Source organism: Sycon ciliatum, chromosome 1 (genome assembly GCF_964019385.1).
Source record: "Sycon ciliatum chromosome 1, ocSycCili1.1, whole genome shotgun sequence".
NCBI classification, from domain to species: Eukaryota; Metazoa; Porifera; class Calcarea; order Leucosolenida; family Sycettidae; genus Sycon; species Sycon ciliatum.
Window position 1 is genome coordinate 80,200,585 of NC_088643.1, and position 21,410 is coordinate 80,221,994.

Sequence of the window (21,410 nt, forward strand, 5' to 3'; positions counted from 1 at the left end):
AAGGGTTTGCTCCCCACACCGGAGCTCGCGCTATTCCGCCGACGCGAATGACCGAGGGTCCTCGACGTCTGTCTCACCGTCCAGGAGCGACACTGACTCATGCTGCTACACTGTATCTGGTGTTCACGAGGTGTTTGTCGCGCTGGAAACGGAGCGTCTCTGTAAGTTTGTATCCCTGGTGATGTTTGTGCCTGGAGAGCACTATATAAGTGGTGCTCTTCAGGCACAATCTTCCTCAGCCTACTCAAGCTCAACTGATGAGGGGTGAATTCCCCGAAACACTGTGTATTGAGCAGGGAGTGGTGCTTTCTTGCAGGTTTGCGGAGTCGAAGGTTCGATGGACTTCTCGTGTGCTCTGGATGGCAGTCGTGAGTCAGTCAAGTGTCAAGTAAAGTCGGCGGAATAGCGCGAGCTCCGGTGTGGGGAGCAAACCCTTTCTTACAAGTCATCGCCGAAGTCGCAACCACTACTTCGTACGATTATGTATGTGCAATGATTATGTACATGTACATGTTCTGTCATCATACCATGCTGCAGGTGTCTGTCTGTAACTTTGTAAGGCCTTGTGACCCGAGTGCTAGTTTTAATACTCGACACGAAGTTTTTATTACAATCAGCAAAATGTGAGAACAACAATGGAGAAAGAACTCAACCCGTCAACGCATGCATTCAAATGTATTCAGGGCTTGTTGTTATGTACATGTACATGTACATGATTGTACATGTATGTGGCTTTACTACCAACTACTTATCACTAGTAGTATCGACAAACGCTAAACGACTGCTTCACAACTACTTTTGGGCTTGGCCTTATTGGCCTCCTCAGAAAAACGAAACTCCTCGAAACTCCACAACCTCATCCGATGGGAGAGGTGGATTAGTTACGAAGACTTTGGTCTAGTTTGGAATAGCTACGTCACGTAGTACGTGGAGACGGTCGATCTGATGGGACGTCATCATCGCCATGCCACTGAAAACTCTAAAAATTAATGATAGGAACCGTTCTAATGCCTGGGACACTTCAACTAATCTCTTTTAAAAATTTGTTCCAACAGTTGATGAAGACGAACGCCCCCGGCCCTAACTGTTACTTGGCCTAAGAGTAAGACTAAGTCTGGCGCTGGCCGCTGAGTGGCCTGACATGACAGTGACACGTACCGCAGCAAGTATCAATCGCGCGATGCCAATCGATCGAGTTGTGTAGAATGATGTAGCTCTACCACGACGTGCATAGTCATCACGCCTTCACGGTCATGCATTGTAGGCACATGTAGATCTACGTGTCATGTATAATAATAATAATAATCTATGTACAGTATTTTTTACAAGCAAGTAAAGCGCTTACGTATTAGTACGTCGTGAAGAATCAACGTCGTAACCAGGGAGTCGTATAGACCCGGGAGGCGACACGAGGCCTTCCGGGCCGACTATGATTGACTCGCGGCACTTTCTCCCACTTTTCCCTCAGATATCCCCGGTGCGTGCCCTGAGTTATAAACCAACTACTCCGCGTACTTGTGCCATGGGATTTTGGGAGTGCACTCCTTGGGGAACGGACTCGTGCAGGATCGATAGGATCGTGGGAAATCGTAGCTCGAAAAGAAGAAGAAGAATGAACTACTTTTCCAAGTAATTAGTTGCATTTGATGATCGTGATTGAGGCAGAGAGTGCTGCTGATCGCGATCCAGATCCGGGTCAAGAATCACCTCCTGATCCTAAGGAAACCTCAGCTGACGTAGATGTACGTTCTCTTCGCGTGAACGCTCAGTCTGTATTGGCTTGGGCCACAGGTACGAGGTTTGAATTCTAATTTTCTATGTTTAATATATTATATTTTTCAATTTGTCTTGAAACTTTCAACCTTGCTGCTACTTAGCGGCTTCTGATCTGGTGCGCGTACTGCATAAAAAGTTGCGAATAATCATGAATTGGAAGAAATACTTGTGGGTTGATAGAGTGCAGTACGGGTACTCTTGTTCAATGGTTTCTACAGAGCGTTCCGAATCCCAGCCGCTAAAGACCCACAGAAGGCAAGAAGCTTGCGTTGCAAAGCTGCTGTCCCGCCTGACTGGGGAGAAAGACGACTCGTTTATGGTTGTTCTACAGCCGCTGCTGACGTCCATCAGCTCTGTCCTGCTCCCAGCAGCAGATAGGCCTGGATTTCAATGAGTCGTGTCCCAACTCCGGTGTGAACGATTTCCCGACGTCAAGACGAAGTGGGGTCAAGTCATGGGTGTTGCAAGGAAGCTGTCACAAGATGATCCGGTATTGAACGGTAGGTTTTGTAAAGCTGCTCTAACATTTGGATCCTATAAATTATAACATTAAATTATTTTGTATTCACGAAGCCATGCCCAAGACGTGCGACATAGCGTGCGTTCGTGTGTATGTGTGTGCGTGCGTGTGTATATTGTGTGCGTGTGTGCGCGCTTGTGTATGTCGTAAAATCCTGCCAGAGCACCCCTACCTCCGGAACCATTCGAGTAGATCCATTTGGGGAGGGGCGGATGGGCGAGTCCTGCTTGCCGCATTCAGTACTACATGAAAAAGTACTCACCCTAAGAAAACTGTGCGTGCGTCTCGTACACCCAACAAAAGTCAAGAGCTGGGAGTCGTACAAACCCATCAAAACCCTAGGGTGTGTGCGATCTCTAGTCAAGAGGGTGGGAACTGTTGCGTACATTTCCAACCAGGTCGTAGACGCGTCTGCAGTGCAGTACAACCTCACACTTCACATAGTCATACGAGGATACAACTCTATTGATAGATAAGATAACGTGCTTGTAGATCTCTGCCATGCCAAAGTTGCATTCAGTAGAGGTAGTAGTCTCTGTCAAACGTGTTTGCCATTGGCTCACGGCACTTGTAGCAGCTGATCGGACGATGGAAATGGACTCCCAGTCCACATTAGCTGGTTTTTGATATGCCTTCGAAAATATACCATGGCACGCACTTTCCACTGTTGTTACATAGGGCCGGACGTGTGTTGTCCTGAGCTTGCCACGATACTTTCCGATCTGTCCATCTCCTCTCTTTGTTATGTTGAAATTATTTGAAGAGCTGATGGCTGGTAACTTGCTGGTCAGCTGGTAGGAATACGTTTGCAAGTGTTGCTGCTGATTTGTACATTAAATTGCCGGAGTGACGTGGCCTTGAGTAGTCTTCCCCAGCAATGAACTGAAGAGTAGCATGCGTATTGAATTCTCTTGTTGCCGGTTCATCGGCCCCTCTCCATGACACCGGACTAGACTGAATTACTGGCGTCCCTTCATCGGCCTGCTTTTCGCCTCGAACTTCACGAGTCTTGAAATCTGGACCCAACATAATAAAAGTGGGACTCAATTGCGCAGTTCAGACGATAAATTGATGCAATAAGGGGTCATCGCAAAAGTGATTAGTCATCCCTGAAAAAAAACATTCATTTCGTACTCGGACCTCCTCTCCACCCTCCGAAATGAATGGACGACGAAAATCGCATGCATGTACATGTGTATGCATAGCGTCAGTGGACTGAGATTTTAGCTCCCCCCCCCCCCCCCCCCCCCCCTGGAACGATCTTCGTTTCAGGGACGACCAAAAACTTGTGTGACCACTGACTTTCTTTCTCTGTTATCAAGCAGTATGCATTATTTGTAACAGTAATAATACTTGTCTGCGTCATGTGGATGCATTGTCTTATTTCCTTTTTCAGGCTACAGCACAACCAAGAGAACGAAATGTACGTCGCAATCAAGCTATGTCGTTGCCATCTTCTATGTGCCATGCGTTACCTGATGTGCCAGCCTGCTATGTCGGATACCGCTAACCATGCATCGACTAGGCGCCAGGCGCGAACTGATGGTGGTGGTGGTGGTGGTGAGAAGGAGAGCTCTGTGCCAGAATAACTTTGCAGTTTAGAGAGCGTGTCTGGGCAGGCGTGTATTTACCCCCATATTGCCAGGTGTGTATTTACCACCATATGAACCAACCATAAGTGCAGTTGCAGTGGAGTCTTCAACTTCATTCTCCCGAGTCAAGCTCCTTGTGAAGACATCTAAGAAGAAGATTGCCTGAAGAGTCCAGCCGGGACGAAAGGTACGTCGCAATCAAGCTATGTTGTTGCTGTGTCATCTGCTATGCGCCATACGCTACCTGATGTACCAGCCTGCTATGTCTGACACCACTCACCCTGCATCGACTAGGCGCCAGACGCGAACTGATGATGGTGGTGGTGGTGGCGGGAAGGAGAGCTCTGTGCCAGAATAACTTTTCAGTTTAGAGAGCGTGTGTAGGCAGGTGTGTATTTACCGCCGTATGAATCAACCACAGTACGATCAGCTGACGTTATAACTTATAAGGATGATCTCGTGCAGCGATATTATTGATATGTTTTAAGTCTTTTCTAAGGACTCTCCACTGCAGCGTTTTCTTTCCACTCGGTTCTCTTCTTTTCATCGCTCAGCTTGCACTTGCAATGCTTATACATACTGATCAATCCCGTTCAATTTTCCGTACATTTTTCTCAAAATCCATAGCGGGGACGAAGTAGTGATTTTCCGTACAAATATGGAAAATACGGAAGGTTGATGGCACTGTGTTGAGGCAGCTATTGTTGACTTTATTTGGAATTAATTCTGTCGTATTTGCACACATTCCTGAGTGCATTGTATTACTATTAGCATCCAATGTGTGTTATCTGTGCGAGCTTCTAACCTTGTGAACATTCACCGAAGGTTCGGTTGGTGGCGCACAAGATCTTCCGGGATGGCTCTTGCGGGCTCTCAGCCCTGCGTTCACTGCATAAAACTTGGCAGAACAGTTCAAGTTTCAATTTAGGCCATTTCCTCACTCTGTGACTCCCAATATTTCACATGTGCAATGATTATAAGTATTGTAGATCACTGGGACAGCGCCACTTTGTTAGCCGATGTTAGTCCTGAAGAAAAATTGACTTCATTGCCCTAAAGGTGAGAAGAAATTGGGACTATTTGTGAAGGAAAACTTTGGAAAATGTAATTTCGAATAAAAGTCATTTCGTTTATCTGGATAGGTCCAATATTTCACAAATGTGCAATATAAGTATTGTAGATCACTGGGACAGGGCAACTTGGTCGGTCGAAGTTAGTCACGAGGAAAAAAATTACTTCATTGCCCTAAAGGTGAGAAAATATTGAGGCAATTTGTAAAGAAAGGATTACCTCATCTTAGGTGGTCAAAGTGCCTCAGAGTTCGAGTGGCAGTGCAAAGCCAGTGAGTAAGCCAGTGAACAAGACCCTGTATTAGTGAACTCCTCAGCGATGGCCACAGATGGCTGTATTTCGGCAATGGCGATCGAAAGTCTGACCACAATTGTTCAGCGAAAGGACGAAGACGACGCTATGTACGGATTTCCCGGGCGCTATGACCTATGTACGGACTTGTCCCACACCGAGCAGGTCGTAATATTTTGAATCGTTGAGTCGATCATGGTTGTGCACAAGTGATGCGCGTGTCGCCTCCCGGGTCTATACGACTCCCTGGTCGTAACGTACGTAAAATCGTTGCCCGCAACGCGGCACATGCACGTACATGTATTAAATCATGGTAAATGCACTACAAAAAATATGCCCCACTGCACTGAGAGTCTGAGTGACAGTGAGTGAGTCTGTCAGCAGTACAGCCTACACTACAGGCGCTGACCGTTGACTGTTGAGTGTTGTATGCTGCGCCGTTGTCGTTGAGCCGTGATATGAGTTGAGCTTGCGTGAATCCTCATTTGAGCAGTCCCCGCTTGGCCGTTGGCCTGACTCCCAGTCGTTTCCCATCCTCTGAGTCTGAGCACTTATTGTTACTTCATTAGACTGAGAGGTGGTTAGCATTACAGAGGAGCGAGGAGTGAGAGGGGAGGCAAAGGACCACCTGCTTTTTCCACGGTGTGGAAGTGCAGCTGCTACTGCTAGGACTTCCTACAGCTGACGTGAGGAAGTGAGAAACTGACAGGGAGTCTTTCCTGCTCGGGTGGATGGAGTAACGACGAGCACGGGTCCCTTGCGAAAAAAAATACTAGATAATTGAGTGGCGAATCGGGAGGTCCATGGCGGCATCGGCTCTGTTCCGTGTTCTCACCCTCTGCGGGTGCCTAGCGTGTAAGTCTGCTCGCTCTCTGTTGGAGTTCTTGTCTCCGTCTAGCGATATGCTTCCAGTCTCCAGGTGGTAGAATAGTCGGTACTTTGCCGCCGATCTGTGATAACATTATGCCTGTGCTTTGCCCCGAAACCAGGAATAGTGTAGGCGTCGACTCGATTACCAGAAGTTCTTATTGGCAAGCGATCCTCGCGGACCTATGGCAATGGCTGCGTTTGTGTTTACCCTGTCTTTGTGAGACAATGGTGGTATACAAAAAATGGAGATGGAGCGCGCAGTGGCGCTGAATAAAATCTGGGCTAAACGTTCGTTGTTCTTTCGTACACGTACACTGAGTCAGTGCATTGAGTGTGCCCGCCGCGTATTTCCTTGTCAGCCTTGCCGTCCGTATGTTTTCAGCGTATCATGTTTTCTTCCACTGACTCCCTCTTGCATCCTATTCACTGGTTCTTCTCTATGTCGTGTGTCGCGACGGCGGCTATCTGTGCCTGTGGATTGTTGTGCATGTACGAATTATTTTGTGTGCGATTTCTGTGCATTGTTGCCAATGTTGGTCTTGTTCCATGCTTCTTCTGTTGATTTATGAATGATCTTCTCTATGGCCATGGACAACAGCTTTTGCGGCTGCAGTTCCTCGCTTCCTAGTGCATCCAGAGGACTCCGGTGGGAAAGTAGGCGAAACCCTCACCTTCTCGTGCCAGGCAGAAGGAGATGCTGGCCTGGTTCTGAAATGGCAGGTGAAACGAGCGGTGGTGACGAACGACACCAGCCGTCGTACCATTGTCTCGTCGCCGACTCCCAGTGCCAACGCAGACAGCACTTCCATCTCCAGCCAGTTGACCATGAAGGACATTGTGCCGAGCGAGGCTGGTGCTGTAATGTGCCTGGCAGCTGACTCAAGCAGCCAAGTAGCCACCAGTCGGAGAGTGGCACTGACCGTATATCGTAAGTACAAAACCTAGTAGTAGACTAGTACTGCTACTGCTACTGTGCTAGAACCTGTACTCGCGTCGTGGTGGTACTACTACTGGCGCGTTGTTGTGTTTCTAGTTTCTACCGCTACATGTAGTCGATGGCTAGGACTAGTAGTAGGAGCTCCTAGTACCCGACTGATGCGAGAAGTACATGGTACTAGTTGTAGGACAAGGAAGGAGAAGTTGCACGGATCGGTGAGGAATGGAGTTTGAATCACATAGAAAAGTCAACACAATGAGAAATCACCCTTTCCTGGTTGTCCGATTGTGTGATGAGGCGAGATATCCTCACCGTGTTGCCCTGACTAGCCCTGGCGACTCTTCCTTGGAGTTAGACCGTGGGTGACAAAATTACCACCTGAAGCTTCATCATTACAATAATAATAATGCAATGAATATAACTAAATGCGCACTCATATCACAACCATGGGGACGAATCATGTATTCCAGAACGTTTTCTTGTCACAATTATCAATGGAATTCGTGACTAAAGAGAATGATGAAACTACAATAGGATTTATACACTTGCAGTGGAACAGCGAGGATACAAGCATAGTAAGAAAAATAGCACAAACCTAGGAACAATTTGCACAGGTAATAAACTATAGGTGAGGTGAGAAATAATAGGAAATTCAGCAAGTGCAGTGTGACAATGGACATGCATGTGTAAGTGTGTGTGAGTGCGAATTTACTGGAATAGCGTAAGTGCGGTGACATTTTCTTTTTGTTTACAAAGATTTGGATCACAAAAAGAAAATGTCACCGCACTTACGCTATTCCAGTAAATTCGCACTCACACACACTTACACATGCATGTCCATTGTCACACTGCACTTGCTGAATTTCCTATTATTTCTCACCTCACCTATAGTTTATTACCTGTGCAAATTGTTCCTAGGTTTGTGCTATTTTTCTTACTATGCTTGTATCCTCGCTGTTCCACTGCAAGTGTATAAATCCTATTGTAGTTTCATCATTCTCTTTAGTCACGAATTCCATTGATAATTGTGACAAGAAAACGTTCTGGAATACATGATTCGTCCCCATGGTTGTGATATGAGTGCGCATTTAGTTATATTCATTGCATTATTAAGATTATTGTCTCCACGTCGCCTTTTTACAATAATAATAATTAATAATATTATCAAGTAAAATATACTACCTTCGAATACCCCTCACGACATGGGCCATGGAACACAGCTACTGAGTTTGATGCCGATCATTCGAATAGTACTACCAATATTTCTATCACACTTCACAGAAGTCGATAATATTATTACTAGCGTAATTATTATGTTTGCGTAAAGTCAGCAGAGACCAGCATAGCACGTCGTTGTCATCATACATGGCAGTAGAGCAGAGAGCAGAGAGGGCACACAGAACTGCACTGCACTGCTATGGCTGTGATGCACACTGGGCCTGGAGAAAAGGTAACAGAACTGTTACTTGACACACACTACTTCTGCCGAGTAACTGATTTAGTTAATTCTGGCAACTGTTCCCTACAGGGCTACAGCCCACAGCTGCAACCAAATAGCCACATAGTATAGTGTTGACTACTTACTCCAGATGAAGACACCCTAGCCTGTGGTAGGATAGGGGAGAAGACAGATATTCACACATGCCACAGGCCTTATCTTAATTACCCCTCTTGACAGCATTAGTCAGTCATGCCATGGCGGCGTTTGGCTTGTGGCTTCAAGCAGCAACAATAGCTGCACTTTGTTGACATGATCCTGTGCAATCTAGGTAGTTGAACACGCATGCAGAGTAGTTGATGAAGAAGCAAGGAGCGCTGGAGTGTTGGCCAGGAAATTTCTACCTCTTTGTACTACACACTCCCTGCTTACACAACTATGATAGCTTATGGCTACTCTGCCCAGATGTCCCGGTTCATAGAGAGGCCCAGGAAAATAGCACCATCTGCTCGTCTTAATTAGTTATGCACAGGTCGTATAGCACTATAGATCCTCTTGACTTGCTTCAACATCCTCCAGCTTCCTGTCAATTCAGTGACTGTAGAGTGCTCACCGACACTTCACCTGCAGGGAGGAGGTTTCAACATTAGGCAGCAGTTACTACTAGCACTAGTACTTACACTACAGTAGTAGTCTCAACACAGCTAGCTACAGAGAGAGAGAGAGAGAGAGGGAGGGGGGGGGGGGGTACAGAGAGTCAAGTGGCATGCCTGCTGTGAAGTTGTGTATGTTACTTCTCGCTCTACCAAAGAGCCCTATAGGAAAGTGGAACATAAACTTCGTAAACTGACTAGGACAACTGTACCGCAATTGGGATGACTTTGTAATTCCGGGCACTTGTGGCTGTTTGTATTACAATGCTTGGTACTCAACGCGACTAATTACTAGGTCCTGTTTAACACTCCCTTCCCAACCAAATGGACTGACTCTTGCGCGATCATTGTAGGTGATTAACAATCTAGACAAGTTTTTATGTTAAGTGGACAGTTTCCTGTATGTTATACGACCTATCTTCCCGGAAAAATAGTTTCCCCTGCAGTCTTACTTTGTGCTGGACACCTTGCATACAATGTATCTCGATAATTATGTATCTCCATATACAATGGGAGTGTCTGGCCCATGTAGATTATTCTCAGCCATATGTCATAGGCTACACTGTACGGCACTGTACCGTACTCGCACAGACTGGTGCCATTCAACTTTGAAGTAAAAAGTGTACGAACCCTCATTTCTTCCCAGGCATGTGGTGGTTGCTTGCATGAGCTGTGCAAATAGGTTTCTTCTGGTTCTGCTCCTATCCTGTGTCATCTTGTTTAGGGGTGACATTGCCTAGATTCATTGCGAAGACTAACGATACATTGCCTAGATTCATTGCGAAGACTAACCATACATTGCCTAGATTCATTGCGAAGACTAACCATACATTGCCTAGATTCATTGCGAAGAAGACTAACCATGAACAAACATTGATTACTAGACTGGCGATAGCCAATTCATTGCTGTGACTGCCTCTTGTATTTTCGGTGTGTAATTTTAATAGGTATTGATGGTGATTTCCGCCAAGCACCCAAGCTGTTGGGCCTGGATCCATCAGCTCGCGTCGAGATCGGGAACAAAGTGCAAATGCTGTGTGAGCCGCCGCTTGCCCTCCCTCAGTCGCGTGTCACCTGGCATCGCGATGGTGAGCCGTTACCTCTGGATACGCGTGTCACAGTCAGCGCACAGCCACCGCGTGAAGTGTCCACCCTGACCATCAGCCATGCTGTGCCAACCGACAATGGCGCATACACTTGCCAAGCGAGCAACATAGCTGGTGTTGTGGCAAGCAGAGGCAAGGTTGATCTACTTGTTCAGGGTAAGGCGAACTACTCCGTGAAGATGTACACGTGGTGTATTCTGCAAAATGGAGCCGGTACTTTTATCCCAGATTCGACCTAAACCTCTTGCACAGGCAGTTCTCGTGACAGATGACCTCTGCGATGGCGACAGACTTGAGTCCAACGAGTATTACCACGATTTTGGTTGCACGGGCGCCTGCCATTTTCTACTCATATCTCTGGCAGAATTTGGCCGTGCACTAAATACTTATTATTGAGCTGCGCAGATTGAGTATTATTGAGCATGGCATTTCTTTTCCTTTTTTTCATCAGTTGCCAAAGTTGACAGTATGATCACTTTCCGCCAGGGCGTTGCTTTCACCAGCAAAAGAATATCTCGCTGTCTGTGCCAAATGGGGCGCAGTGCACCGTATTTTCCGGAGTATAAGCCGCACTTTAAAAACACCAGTAAATCACTCAAAAAAAGTCAATGGTGCAGCTTATACTGCGATGGTCAAATTAACCACGCTAAACAGGGTGGATGTCTGTATTTCGTGACCAAATAATCTGGGTGTGGCTTTTACTCCAGTGTGGCGTATACTCTGGAAAATATGATACATAGATGAGTACACTTATAACTTATAAGTACCTTTATTACATCATCAGCATGATGTCATGATTGTTATCTCTATACCATGCCTTCTGCCTCGTCATGTCCCTGAACAGAGCCGGCCGGTGACTTTGAAGCAGTCGTTGTGATCAGCCCTGTGAATACGTTTTCTCGCCTGCTTCCCGGCGGCACGGCCAACTTCACTTGCCAAGCGTATGCACGGCCTCCACCAGACACGGTCACGTGGCACTCACGACAAGGCAAGCTGCTCACCGCCAACAAGAAGTTCATTGCCTACAGACAGCACCTGACGGTGATCGGCAATTCGGCTGGGAAGAATCGTGAGGCAGTGTGTCATGCCAACAGCACCGGCGGCAGAAATAAGGAAGAAACACTCCTCGTAAACTCAGCTGGTGAGCGTTGATAAAGAACAATGATTGTGTTGATACGCATGCACTCAGCCTAGGTATCCAGGTCCCAGGATTTACTCCCATGTAACCAGGGTACTATTTATGTTGAATGTGTCCATCTTTTATCAATCCATCTAACTATTATCGATGCCTACTCTAAAGAATTATCTGGTCAGCACTGCATTGAAATATTCCTCGAGTGTTCAGAAGCAGAACTCAGTACCGGTCTGGCTTATGTCCTCCCCGTTTTGTTGGCTTGTTTGTTTGACCACACCACCGCCATGATCATCACCACCACCACCACCACCACCACCACAGCCACCACAATCAAGACACTGCAACGTTAAAATTGAATTGAACCATACTCCAGTCTCTCCGGAGGCGTGGGTTCGAATCCCGCCGCTGCCACCAATGTAATAGCTGGCCCCGGAGGCAATCACACTCACTCCAGTTAAACACTCACGTCGTAGTTTACCAGTAGTTATCAGGAAAGAAATATTATACACACTTGGAATGCAAAGAGATAGAAAAGCAGCAAGAAAGAAGAAAGCAAGGGAACAAAAGTCCGGCAACCGGCAGCCATGTTGTAGGTCAGTAACCAATCAGCAATCTACTAAAACCGGTCGCCGACGAAATTCTAGAAACATTAGCATAATTGACCAATCACAGTTCACAGCTCCGGAACATTAATACTAGCAGCCAATCACAGTTCACGACAGACAGTCACACGGGTAAAGTGGGGAAATACGGGTTTAGCCATACACGACTCATACATTACTCACGAGCGACTCACGGAAAGGGTAATAACATGCAGATACAAAATACGCAAGGAGAGAAAAATGTAACTACTGTAAACCAGCCATTATTCTAACTCTGGCGCATATATAACCATTTCCTAAAATTGACTAGTTTACGTGTACCAAAGGTAACGATTCTCACTCATTTTCAACGCTCAATAGGACAGTATATGTATCGATTTCTGTATAACGATTTCTATTTTAACGACAGATTTCTCCTCGTTAATTCGTTAGATTTAGCACTTCGTTATAATTATGGCTTTTACAGTAACTGGCCCATCTTGGGGTTTGAACCTATAGTCCATTTCAAAAAGATAAGCAATCAGGTTTTGGTCTTAAAAAGTATGAAGATAAGGGAAAATTGGACAACAAAGTACATAGAATGGCTTGTTAGGACACGGCAAATTGTTCTGTGAAGGTTTCGGAACAATTGGACCAGCCGTTAAGGAGTTAGAATTTCGGCCAGGTTTCCGGCCTTTTCCCATGGTTTACAATTTGCCGTGGATGTCAGTATCGATTTTTTTATCAAAACCCACGATTTATCCTTTCCTTTTTGGCCTTGTGGTTATGAATGCTGTCTGCTGACCATGAAGTTGTGAGTTCAAATTCCAAACTATCTTCAAGTCAAACTTTTTTTTCATTGTTTTGGTGATCACGCTGGTACAAAAAGTACAAGCCAAAGAAGGTGGCTGCGCCAAACGACTTGTTGTTGGAACTCGCGTTTCCTGCCGAACTTACTGACACTTGACTGGTTCACGCCATGTGAACACACCCACAACACTGAAACGGTGTGAGTGAACACGGAAGTCATTGCGCTGTAGCTACATGTACGTGTTGTTGAATACAACGGCACATCGATCGATCGATTTCTCTTTGAGAAATATTTTAGTATTTCAAGATCGCCAATTTATTTGAATTTAGGAGTCAACACCGTCTTCTATCAGCTTTCACAGGCGTCTGCTTTTCTCAAAATGTCGTCGAAGTCACACGGATAGCTTTGCCAAGTCATGGCCTTGGGAATGAGTCTGTGTCGATGTCGTTTTCGTCACATCGTGAGAGCAAATTGCATCGCAGCTCAAAGAAATTGGGCACGAAGCGAATTGGGACCCATCCCGCTCGTCAACATTTACCACACTTTCGACATGTCCTCTTTGACTCCATATCGTGACGAGGAAGAACTCGTTTGTTGTAAACCAGACGTACATGTACCGACGTGAGTGAGTTGTCATTTTTCATGCTTTCGCGCGGATTATTTCTTCGAGTTCACAGTGAGTTTTTCCAGCCAGCTCTCGAGCGCGCATACGGTAAGACGGCAAACTCCCCGGGCGATCGCCAGGATTGCTAATCTTTTTGAAACTGACTGTAGGAATCTGTATCAACACAAGCTCTACAAATAAATACTCTTTTACTGCGAAAAATATACTTTATATCAAAATGCAAATCCTACAGTAGGAGGCTTTTTTCAAGATGCAGTATATTTCCTGTTGTATTTCTTCTACAGATCTACCTGATCTCACCACCCTTGCGGCTAAATCAGCCCGAGAATCTTATGCTGTTAAGCTCGACTGTGGAGCAGCGACAAAGTCCTTCCCAGCGCCTGTCTTCACCTGGAAGGATCCATCTGGAAAGGATATTGAGTCAGGTATTCGTCGGTCGATTTCCTACGGGACTCTGTCCAGCTCTCTGGAGATATCACCCGTGTCACTGAGTGATGCAGGCATGTACACATGCACAGCCACCAACCCTCTTACCAACGCTGTCAAGACCACCAGTGGCATGCTCAGCGTATCCTGTAAGCCTCGCCAGACTTTGCAACGAATACGTGTCTGTTTCTGTTTATCGGAGGCCCTGCTGCCGTACCGGACACCCACAAATGGCCTCAATACTGAATATCAGTCAATACTGAATATCAGTCAATACTGAATATCAGTCAATACTGAATATCAGTCAATACTGAATATCAGTCAATGCTGAATATCAGTCAATACTGAATATCAGTCAATACTGAATATCAGTCAATACTGAATATCAGTCAATACTGAATATCAGTCAATACTGAATATCAGTCAATACTGAATATCAGGCCTGAATTTCCTGTTTACTTGTGTATTAAATGCTCCTTGTCTGAAGAGGGCGTTGTGCATGAAACTCTAAAGTAGCTACGAAATCAGCAGCTACGCGCTCTGTGTAAGCTTTTCCTGTATCAGAGTATAGAATTCGGTTTGCGTGCATGAGCAGCGTTGCAAGCACTTCCGGTGGGAAATCTCTGAGAGGGAACACAAGCACATCTGTCCATTCTAATCATTATGCTCGCAATCATTTCAAACACTTGGTATCTCATGCAATGGAAGGTTGGGCGTTTGTGACTTTGGGTTCTTCTGTTGCTCATCTTTGCACAACATACAGCGTCTACGAAGTTAATTCAATTTGCTCCTAGCCAGGTGACCGCTGACATCAGCAGAGTGACAGGCTTGCCGTGTGAAGTGCAAAAGAATGGCATGCTGGAGCCAGTGATCTGGACACATGCCGCCACCGAGAGGTCCGTCGGCAAGCACGTGGGCGAAAGCTGCCAGAACTGCCGCATCTATGTTGAAATCGACGGCACATTGGTGTTCTCGCCACCGGAGGAAATTGATGATGGTGTGTGGAAGTGTGCCTCCTCTCAGCAGTGGGTGGAAACAAACGTCTCGGTGGGAGGTAAGTAGTTCTTTTGAAATCTCCATATCGAACAATTCTGCGGGATACTAGTATAAACTGATGTGAGTTTTCCGAGTTTCCAAATCTCCCTCTATCAGCCAACCTTTAGATCAGCGAGTTGCATCCAAGTTGAGTGGTTTTGTGATGTGGACATGGAGGCTGATGACAGAATAGTGCTGTGTGGGACTGTATTGTGCATAGTGGTGATGTGAGGTCATGTTTAGCACAAACTGTGCTTGTGACTGGGCCAATTATCTTGATATATAATGTGTGTAGCTTTGCAAGCAGAAACTAATTAAATTCACACTTAGGCTGTTAGGTAGGTCGTCAAAACCTCGTTAGTTACACTGAGTGTATGTCCAGTGGTCGTCTCTTGTTGTCGCACTACATGTCACGCTTATTGAGTTTTCTCGCCCTTGCACCTTTGTGTCATTATTGCAAATTTCGCTGTTCACTTTAGCTATCTTCTTTTTTGCGCTGTTTTACCACCTCCTTACTGTATTTAATCCACTGTTCCTTTTCCTTTGGCTGTATTTCACCTGACGAGAAGGCTTGAACGTATACTTGTGAAGACAAAAACTTTCAAGATGTTTGTAATGAGCCTGAAGTGTGTCCTTTTTATGAGTATTATCGCATTTTTGTCTCAGAGGAAACAGATTATTGTTACGATGGCATATATCCTCTGGCACTGGCTGGATAAATAGGCAACCTTGTCGACTTCCTATGTGCCATCTCACATGCCTTCTTTGTTTCTCTCGTTCTCCACTGCCAGGTAAACCATTCTTTATCAACAGACCACCAGAGATTCTTGAGGTTACTCTTGGCAGTGAGGTGGACATAACCTGTGCTGCTGGTGGTATTCCAGCTCCATCCGTGCAGTGGAAGAACCGATATGAAAATGCACCCAGACCCTTTACAGGTACGTAGATCGCCAGTTTCATTCTTCACTTCCTTTGTTGCAGTTTTCAGTGTCACTTTTTTTGTGGCCGACATGTACTTGGCATTGGAAAAAGTATGTTTGTCACTAGACTGCAAGAGCTAGCTTGGTTCTAAGTGTACATTCATTACATTGCTCACACCGGTCTTTCTGTACAACACTGTAGTAGCTGCACTTGCATTATACCAGTGTGCGTTATATACACTGAGGTGGGAGCTCTCCGTGAAGCTAAGGTGCAGCTCCGTACCTACTGGAGTCATCTAGTGATTGCCAAGTGCATGAAGCTCGGAGTTGTAACAACTGTTCTTTTTCACTGTTGTGCTGATTTGTGTGTGACATTCTGATGTAAGGGTACATTCCGAGCAGACCATTGTGATGTGCAGAACAGTGATTGGTACAGTTCATGCTGAGCATTGTGTTGTGTACTGTCAATTGTGACTATGTGCAGGTGGAACAATTGCTCCGTACAACAGTACGATGACTCTACGGGTCACAGAGAGCTACCATGAGGCACGCTTCCAGTGCCTCGCCGGCAATCAGCGCGGACTGAGCTTCCTGAACATCCAGCTGCGGATCATCGCACCCACACAGGCACCGGACGACTCTAGCAACAGCAGCATTGTTGTCACCATCGCCATTGTCATACCCTGTGCTGTCCTATATATTGTCGCTATGGTCGTCTTGGTGCTATGGTGCCAGAAGCGGCGCTATCGCCTGCACCGCGACTCCAAGGAATCTGATGGCGAGGGCGAGCAGGAAGACGAAGAGAATACTGCACGTGAGCTGGAGAACATCCCGCGAAAAGATGTCCTGGAGACGGTGGTAGAGGATGCACCACCGGATTATGATAGCTCCCAGGCACCGCCAGCGACGCTAACTGAAACTGGGGTACAGCCTGCGAAGACTGATGCAACTCCTCACCCAGGTAATTGTTACAGATATGGTAGAGACAGACATGTTTATGTGCTATCCTGACAACAGACCATTTCACATTGTGAAATGGTATGGCGTGATCTTTAATAGTGGGATTTTAAAAGTACGTCATTGCTCGTTAATGCGAACCAGAAGGCTGCAGTGAGTTTCCAACAACAGTGTGCTAATGCAGTACTGTATCACACGGCATTGTATCAACATGATCTTCTTTCTTTCGTCCTGTGTGTTGGGTGTGTTCCAAGTGGCAGAAGAGACCAGCCACGAGACGGTGCGTAGCAAACCACCCATGGATCACCTTGATGAACCCTCGTTGGACAAGGAGAACCTTGCTGCCGCTGAGGGTGATGGACCGAGCAAATCTGTTGCTGAGGAAGAGGCTGTCGCTGCTGCTGCTCCTCCAGTAGATATTCCTGAACCGGAATCACCACCAGTGCTGCACACACCAATCATCTTCCGTGCAGCAGAGCCACATGGTATTTCATTCACCAGTCTGAATGAAGTACCACGCTTCAAGCGTGAACAATGCAAGGTGAGAGTTGTCACCGTAAGCGGTAAGCGGTCTATTCGAGTATTCGTGTTGTGCAAAACGCTTGGATGGAGGCATTCATGTAGAGATTTCTGGAAATAATACACGTAGCAGTAAGTTTGGGTTTCCTGGCACTGGTTAGGCTTTCCCCAAATCGGCCAGCCGACAAATTCGCCGAAAACAAGACGAATCGAAAAAATCGCTAAGCCTTTCGTAGATTTTGGAGGGTTCCTTTGAGAATCGCCGAAAAACTACCAAATGTTGTTGCAAAGTGCGTTTATGAATGAATGATGTTGCTGCAAGCATGAGTGCTCGAGCTCTCTACGTCAGTACTTGTAGTACTAGTGCGTTGAGGTGGTGTGACTCGTGTCTTTTGACCTCCTCTCAAACAAACATTAGCCATTAGGAAGATTGTTACTAGTAAAATACCCAAATCGGCCGGCCGAAATTCGCCGAAAACGAGACTTATCGAAAAATCGCTAAGCTTTTCGCCGATTTTGGAAGGTTTGAGAATCGCCAAAAATCTACCAAACCTTGCAGTATCTCACCAATTTTGAAGCCAATATGCCAACAATTCTTTTAGCCGATTTTCCAATGTATTCCAATTTTGCAGCCGATTTTCGAACAATCAGCTGATTTTGCAGCCGAATCTGATGTATTTTTGAGCTTAGCGAAAAGCCGAATAAGCGAGAGAAAAAAACGGGCCGATTTGGGGAAAGCCTAGCACTGGTGATCATACTTCCTGGTGTACAGATTTCCATCCGTATGGTACATTCATACATGCAGTCGCGGCTGCTGATTTCAGTTGCAATGTGGCCAGGATTGCATTGGTATGTGAACTGCTCTACGTTCCGGAGCATGGACACGGCACTGATCACACTCTCCATAACACTCCACTCGTTTATGATGAACTGGTTGTGCTTGAGCTATAAGATGGTTGTGTTTGTTTGGTCTTTTATAGATCAACAAGAAGCTGGGCCGTGGCTACTTCACAACTTACACAGACGTGACCAATCGCTACATCAGCGGTTTTGCTGCTGCCGACACGTCGACAATGATGACCAAGTTCTCTGCCAGCTCACAGGATGTGAGCGGCTACACGCGTGACATCTTGGCACTGGCCAGCCTGCACCATAAGAACATCGCTTCGTGTGTGGCACTGTCGTCAGAGAAACATCCCTACTGCATACTGAGCGAGTACTATACACAGGTAAGCTGCTGCTGCCAATGAGTACTATACACAGGTAAGCTGCTGCTGCCAATGAGGACTATACACAGGTGAGCTGCTGCTGCCAATGAGTACTATACACAGGTGAGCTGCTGCCAATGGTCCTACCGGCCGGGTGTCCACCAAAACGAATTCCGCGTACATTTACTGACCTGCTTTCAGCATTCTTGAATGATAGACACAGTGTATGTGTCAATGGATATTTTCGTCTGTGCTGGCTCGAAACACCAAATGTACCAGGTGTAACTTTGACTCTCTGGCCTCTTTATTGAAACCTGATGTCCCAAACATGTCATATGAACAGTGCATAAGACAAGCACTGCTGGACAGCAGTTTGCACACATGGCTTGATGGTTTCTCGCTCTAATCGTTTTCGTCGTTTCTTCCTTTATGAATTGCACTTTGCAGGGCGATCTGAAGCGTGTTTTGCTGTACCGTGACAACGAAGACGATCTGCATCTGCAGTATAATAACAAGCTGTCTACTCTGCTGCAGCTGTGTGACGCACTGCAATATCTGTCTGCACGCCGCTTTGTGCACAGAGATGTGGCTTGTCACAGTTGCCTCATCAACTCAAACTACCAGGTATGGAGCGTTTTCCGAAAACCAAGAGCTAGCTGCTGCATGCATAGCAATCACGGAACTCTTTTATTCCATGTTCAATGTAAACAACAACAAAAAAAGACTTGAGAGCCAGCCATGCACATGTCAGTCAAGTCAGTAGAAAGCATGAGCTCCCCTCCCCGTTCGGCCCGACTGGGAGCAGCCAACGTCTGCACTATAATACTACTGTCGCTCCGTTCAAACACTTACAGTCCGTTCAGAAAAAGATGATATCCTAGCTTTTGGCCATAAATGGGTCAAATTTTGAGTTTTTGTCTCAATTTTTTTGGCAATCCCCCATGGATCCATGGAATGCTCTTCCAATTGTGTTTTTGAAGTCTATTTCTCCAAAAAGCAAGCCATAACAAGAATAGGATTTCGGCCAGGTTTTGCCCCCAAGCACTGAATTGGGGAAAAGCCATGAAAATCCAACCCGTGCACTCCACTTGCAGAACAGTACATTTGCGGTTCAAACCCCAGTTGAGGTACCTTTCTTGGACCCTTTTTCAAGTTTCGAATCTCGCGTCACTGGCAAAATCAGCAAACCCGGGAGCTCTCCGGGGCCAGCGCTCATCTTTTTCTGAATAGACTGTACACGTATATTCTCCAGGCAAAGGTAACGTGTTAAGACATGGCTCTAAATGTTTACCAGCTGTGTCGCGTTGATGTGATTACATTGCCGGTGTGTCCAGGTGAAGTTGGCATTCTACAGTCGCAGTGAAGACGGCTACCCGGATGATTACTACACGGACGTGGAGGGTGAAGAGCCACTACCAGTACGTTGGATGGCGCCAGAGGCAATCAAGAGCAAGACGTTCACCATCCAGAACGACATCTGGTCGTTCGGCGTTCTTATGTGGGAGATCTTCTCCGGTGCAGCTCAGCCGTTTGACGGGACTTCCAGCGAAGACATCCACGCCCACGTACAGAGTGGACAGCGTCTGCCCAAACCCGACGGATGTCCAGAAGGTGCATTCAAGACCATGCTGCGCTGCTGGGAGACGGAGCCCAAAGACCGTTTGCATTTCTCCCAGCTGGGAACGCGACTTCATCAGCTGTCCAGTACCAGTGACCTGTAGACGCGTGGTGGGCATGGCAGCTAGCATTACGCGTTAAGCAGTCTACTTGACATCACCCCGCACACAGATGAGCGATGCTAGCAGACTCATGTCAATGGCACAAAGCGTTGGTATGGTCAGTGGGATGCGGTCCGGTCTCGGGTGAGATTGAATAGTGCTTTTGGACTGTTTGCTCAGTGATACACGGTTCAATTGAATTCATACTGCCGTATATTGCACAATTAATCTGTCCGCACTCACCAGAGAGAGGTATGGCATTCCCTTTCACTGCCACACTTTCTCCCTCACCCCCCCCCCCCCCCCCCCACGCACACACACACACGTTGCACTCTCCCACAGCCCAGTAGCACCAGTGCTATGGCTGAAAATACGTAAGTAACCTCCACCTCACACCCACATAGCGATACGTACAAGTAATGTTTTCCACACGTTACTTGTAAGATAGTAGTGCTTTGCTGGTGCTCTAAGGTAGCTTATTTTTTCTTGCTTCCCTCATGGTCATTACGAACTGCAATCGCATCAGCCCCGGTATGATGGTAATGATTTCTTATAGATACAGTATTGAGCAGTTCTTTCTGAACTACTCCAGAGACCTATCTCAGATTAAGAAATATACTATACTTGCATTGTCCCCCACCTGGTCCTTCCCTAGTCCACTCCCTTATCAGTGTAGTGAGTTGCTAGCTCCATGTATATAAACAATGATTATTAAATTTTGTTTGTTCATTTATCATCTTAGGACAAGTCATGTACATACATGTACATGTGCGTACATGCTTACATGCTTACATGCATGTAGATGTTCATGGCATGGCCAAGTTTCTTACTTTTATATTTTTTCTCTATTCTAGATAGCCGTAGCAGATAATTATAGTTGAGACCGGATAAGACCAGCTAGACCAGTTCTTCTTTGGCATACTATAGCAATCGCTTGAACTGTGATGTCTGAGTGAGTGTCACACGATGTCTGACACCTGGCAGTTTGGTCAAAGACTGGCCCAATCACCAACCATCTGGTGATGAAAATCACTCAAGACCAGTCTTCGGTGTCATGCGTATAACTTGACTATAAGTATAGGCGAGGCTCCCCAATCGAAGCAAAGGTCACACACACATTTCGGATTGTGAGTGCAGACAAAGTCATCCTCCATATTAAAAGGAAACAGGGCAGAGCTACTGATTGTAGAGAATGGGAGCTAAGGAGATGCAGGTATGCAT

At 46.3% G+C, this 21,410-nt stretch overlaps 1 protein-coding gene and 1 long non-coding RNA gene across 3 annotated transcripts; both read left to right on the forward strand.

Moving 5' to 3' along the window:
- The first annotated feature begins 1,385 nt into the window (after positions 1-1,385).
- LOC135805753 (uncharacterized) lies at positions 1,386-4,666 on the forward strand. The gene is made up of 3 exons (XR_010551174.1): positions 1,386-1,791; positions 1,995-2,276; positions 3,693-4,666. It is a non-coding gene; the product is annotated as an uncharacterized LOC135805753 (long non-coding RNA).
- A 958-nt stretch (positions 4,667-5,624) lies between these two features.
- Positions 5,625-21,128, forward strand: LOC135805754 (hemicentin-2-like). Of its 2 annotated transcripts, none has more exons than XM_065319842.1 (12): positions 5,625-6,105; positions 6,719-7,048; positions 10,096-10,410; positions 11,099-11,395; positions 13,691-13,981; positions 14,596-14,886; positions 15,659-15,805; positions 16,272-16,748; positions 16,999-17,285; positions 18,244-18,492; positions 18,919-19,095; positions 19,806-21,128. In XM_065319842.1, exons 1-12 carry the CDS (start codon positions 6,054-6,056, stop codon positions 20,190-20,192), a joined length of 3,300 nt encoding a protein of 1,099 aa, XP_065175914.1. In that variant the 5' UTR covers positions 5,625-6,053; the 3' UTR covers positions 20,193-21,128. The 2 variants fall into 2 exon arrangements, with proteins under 2 accessions (XP_065175914.1, XP_065175915.1); XM_065319843.1 differs by having other exon boundaries at positions 17,005-17,285.
- Positions 21,129-21,410: the final 282 nt, after the last annotated feature.

Coding starts and splice junctions, on each gene's coding strand:
- LOC135805754 (XM_065319842.1), top strand. CDS start 6,054: ATGGCGGCATCGGCTCTGTTCCGTGTTCTCACCCTCTGCGGGTGCCTA. Junction 10,411..11,098: donor GGTTGATCTACTTGTTCAGG/GTAAGGCGAACT, acceptor GTCCCTGAACAG/AGCCGGCCGGTGACTTTGAA. Junction 14,887..15,658: donor AACAAACGTCTCGGTGGGAG/GTAAGTAGTTCT, acceptor CTCCACTGCCAG/GTAAACCATTCTTTATCAAC.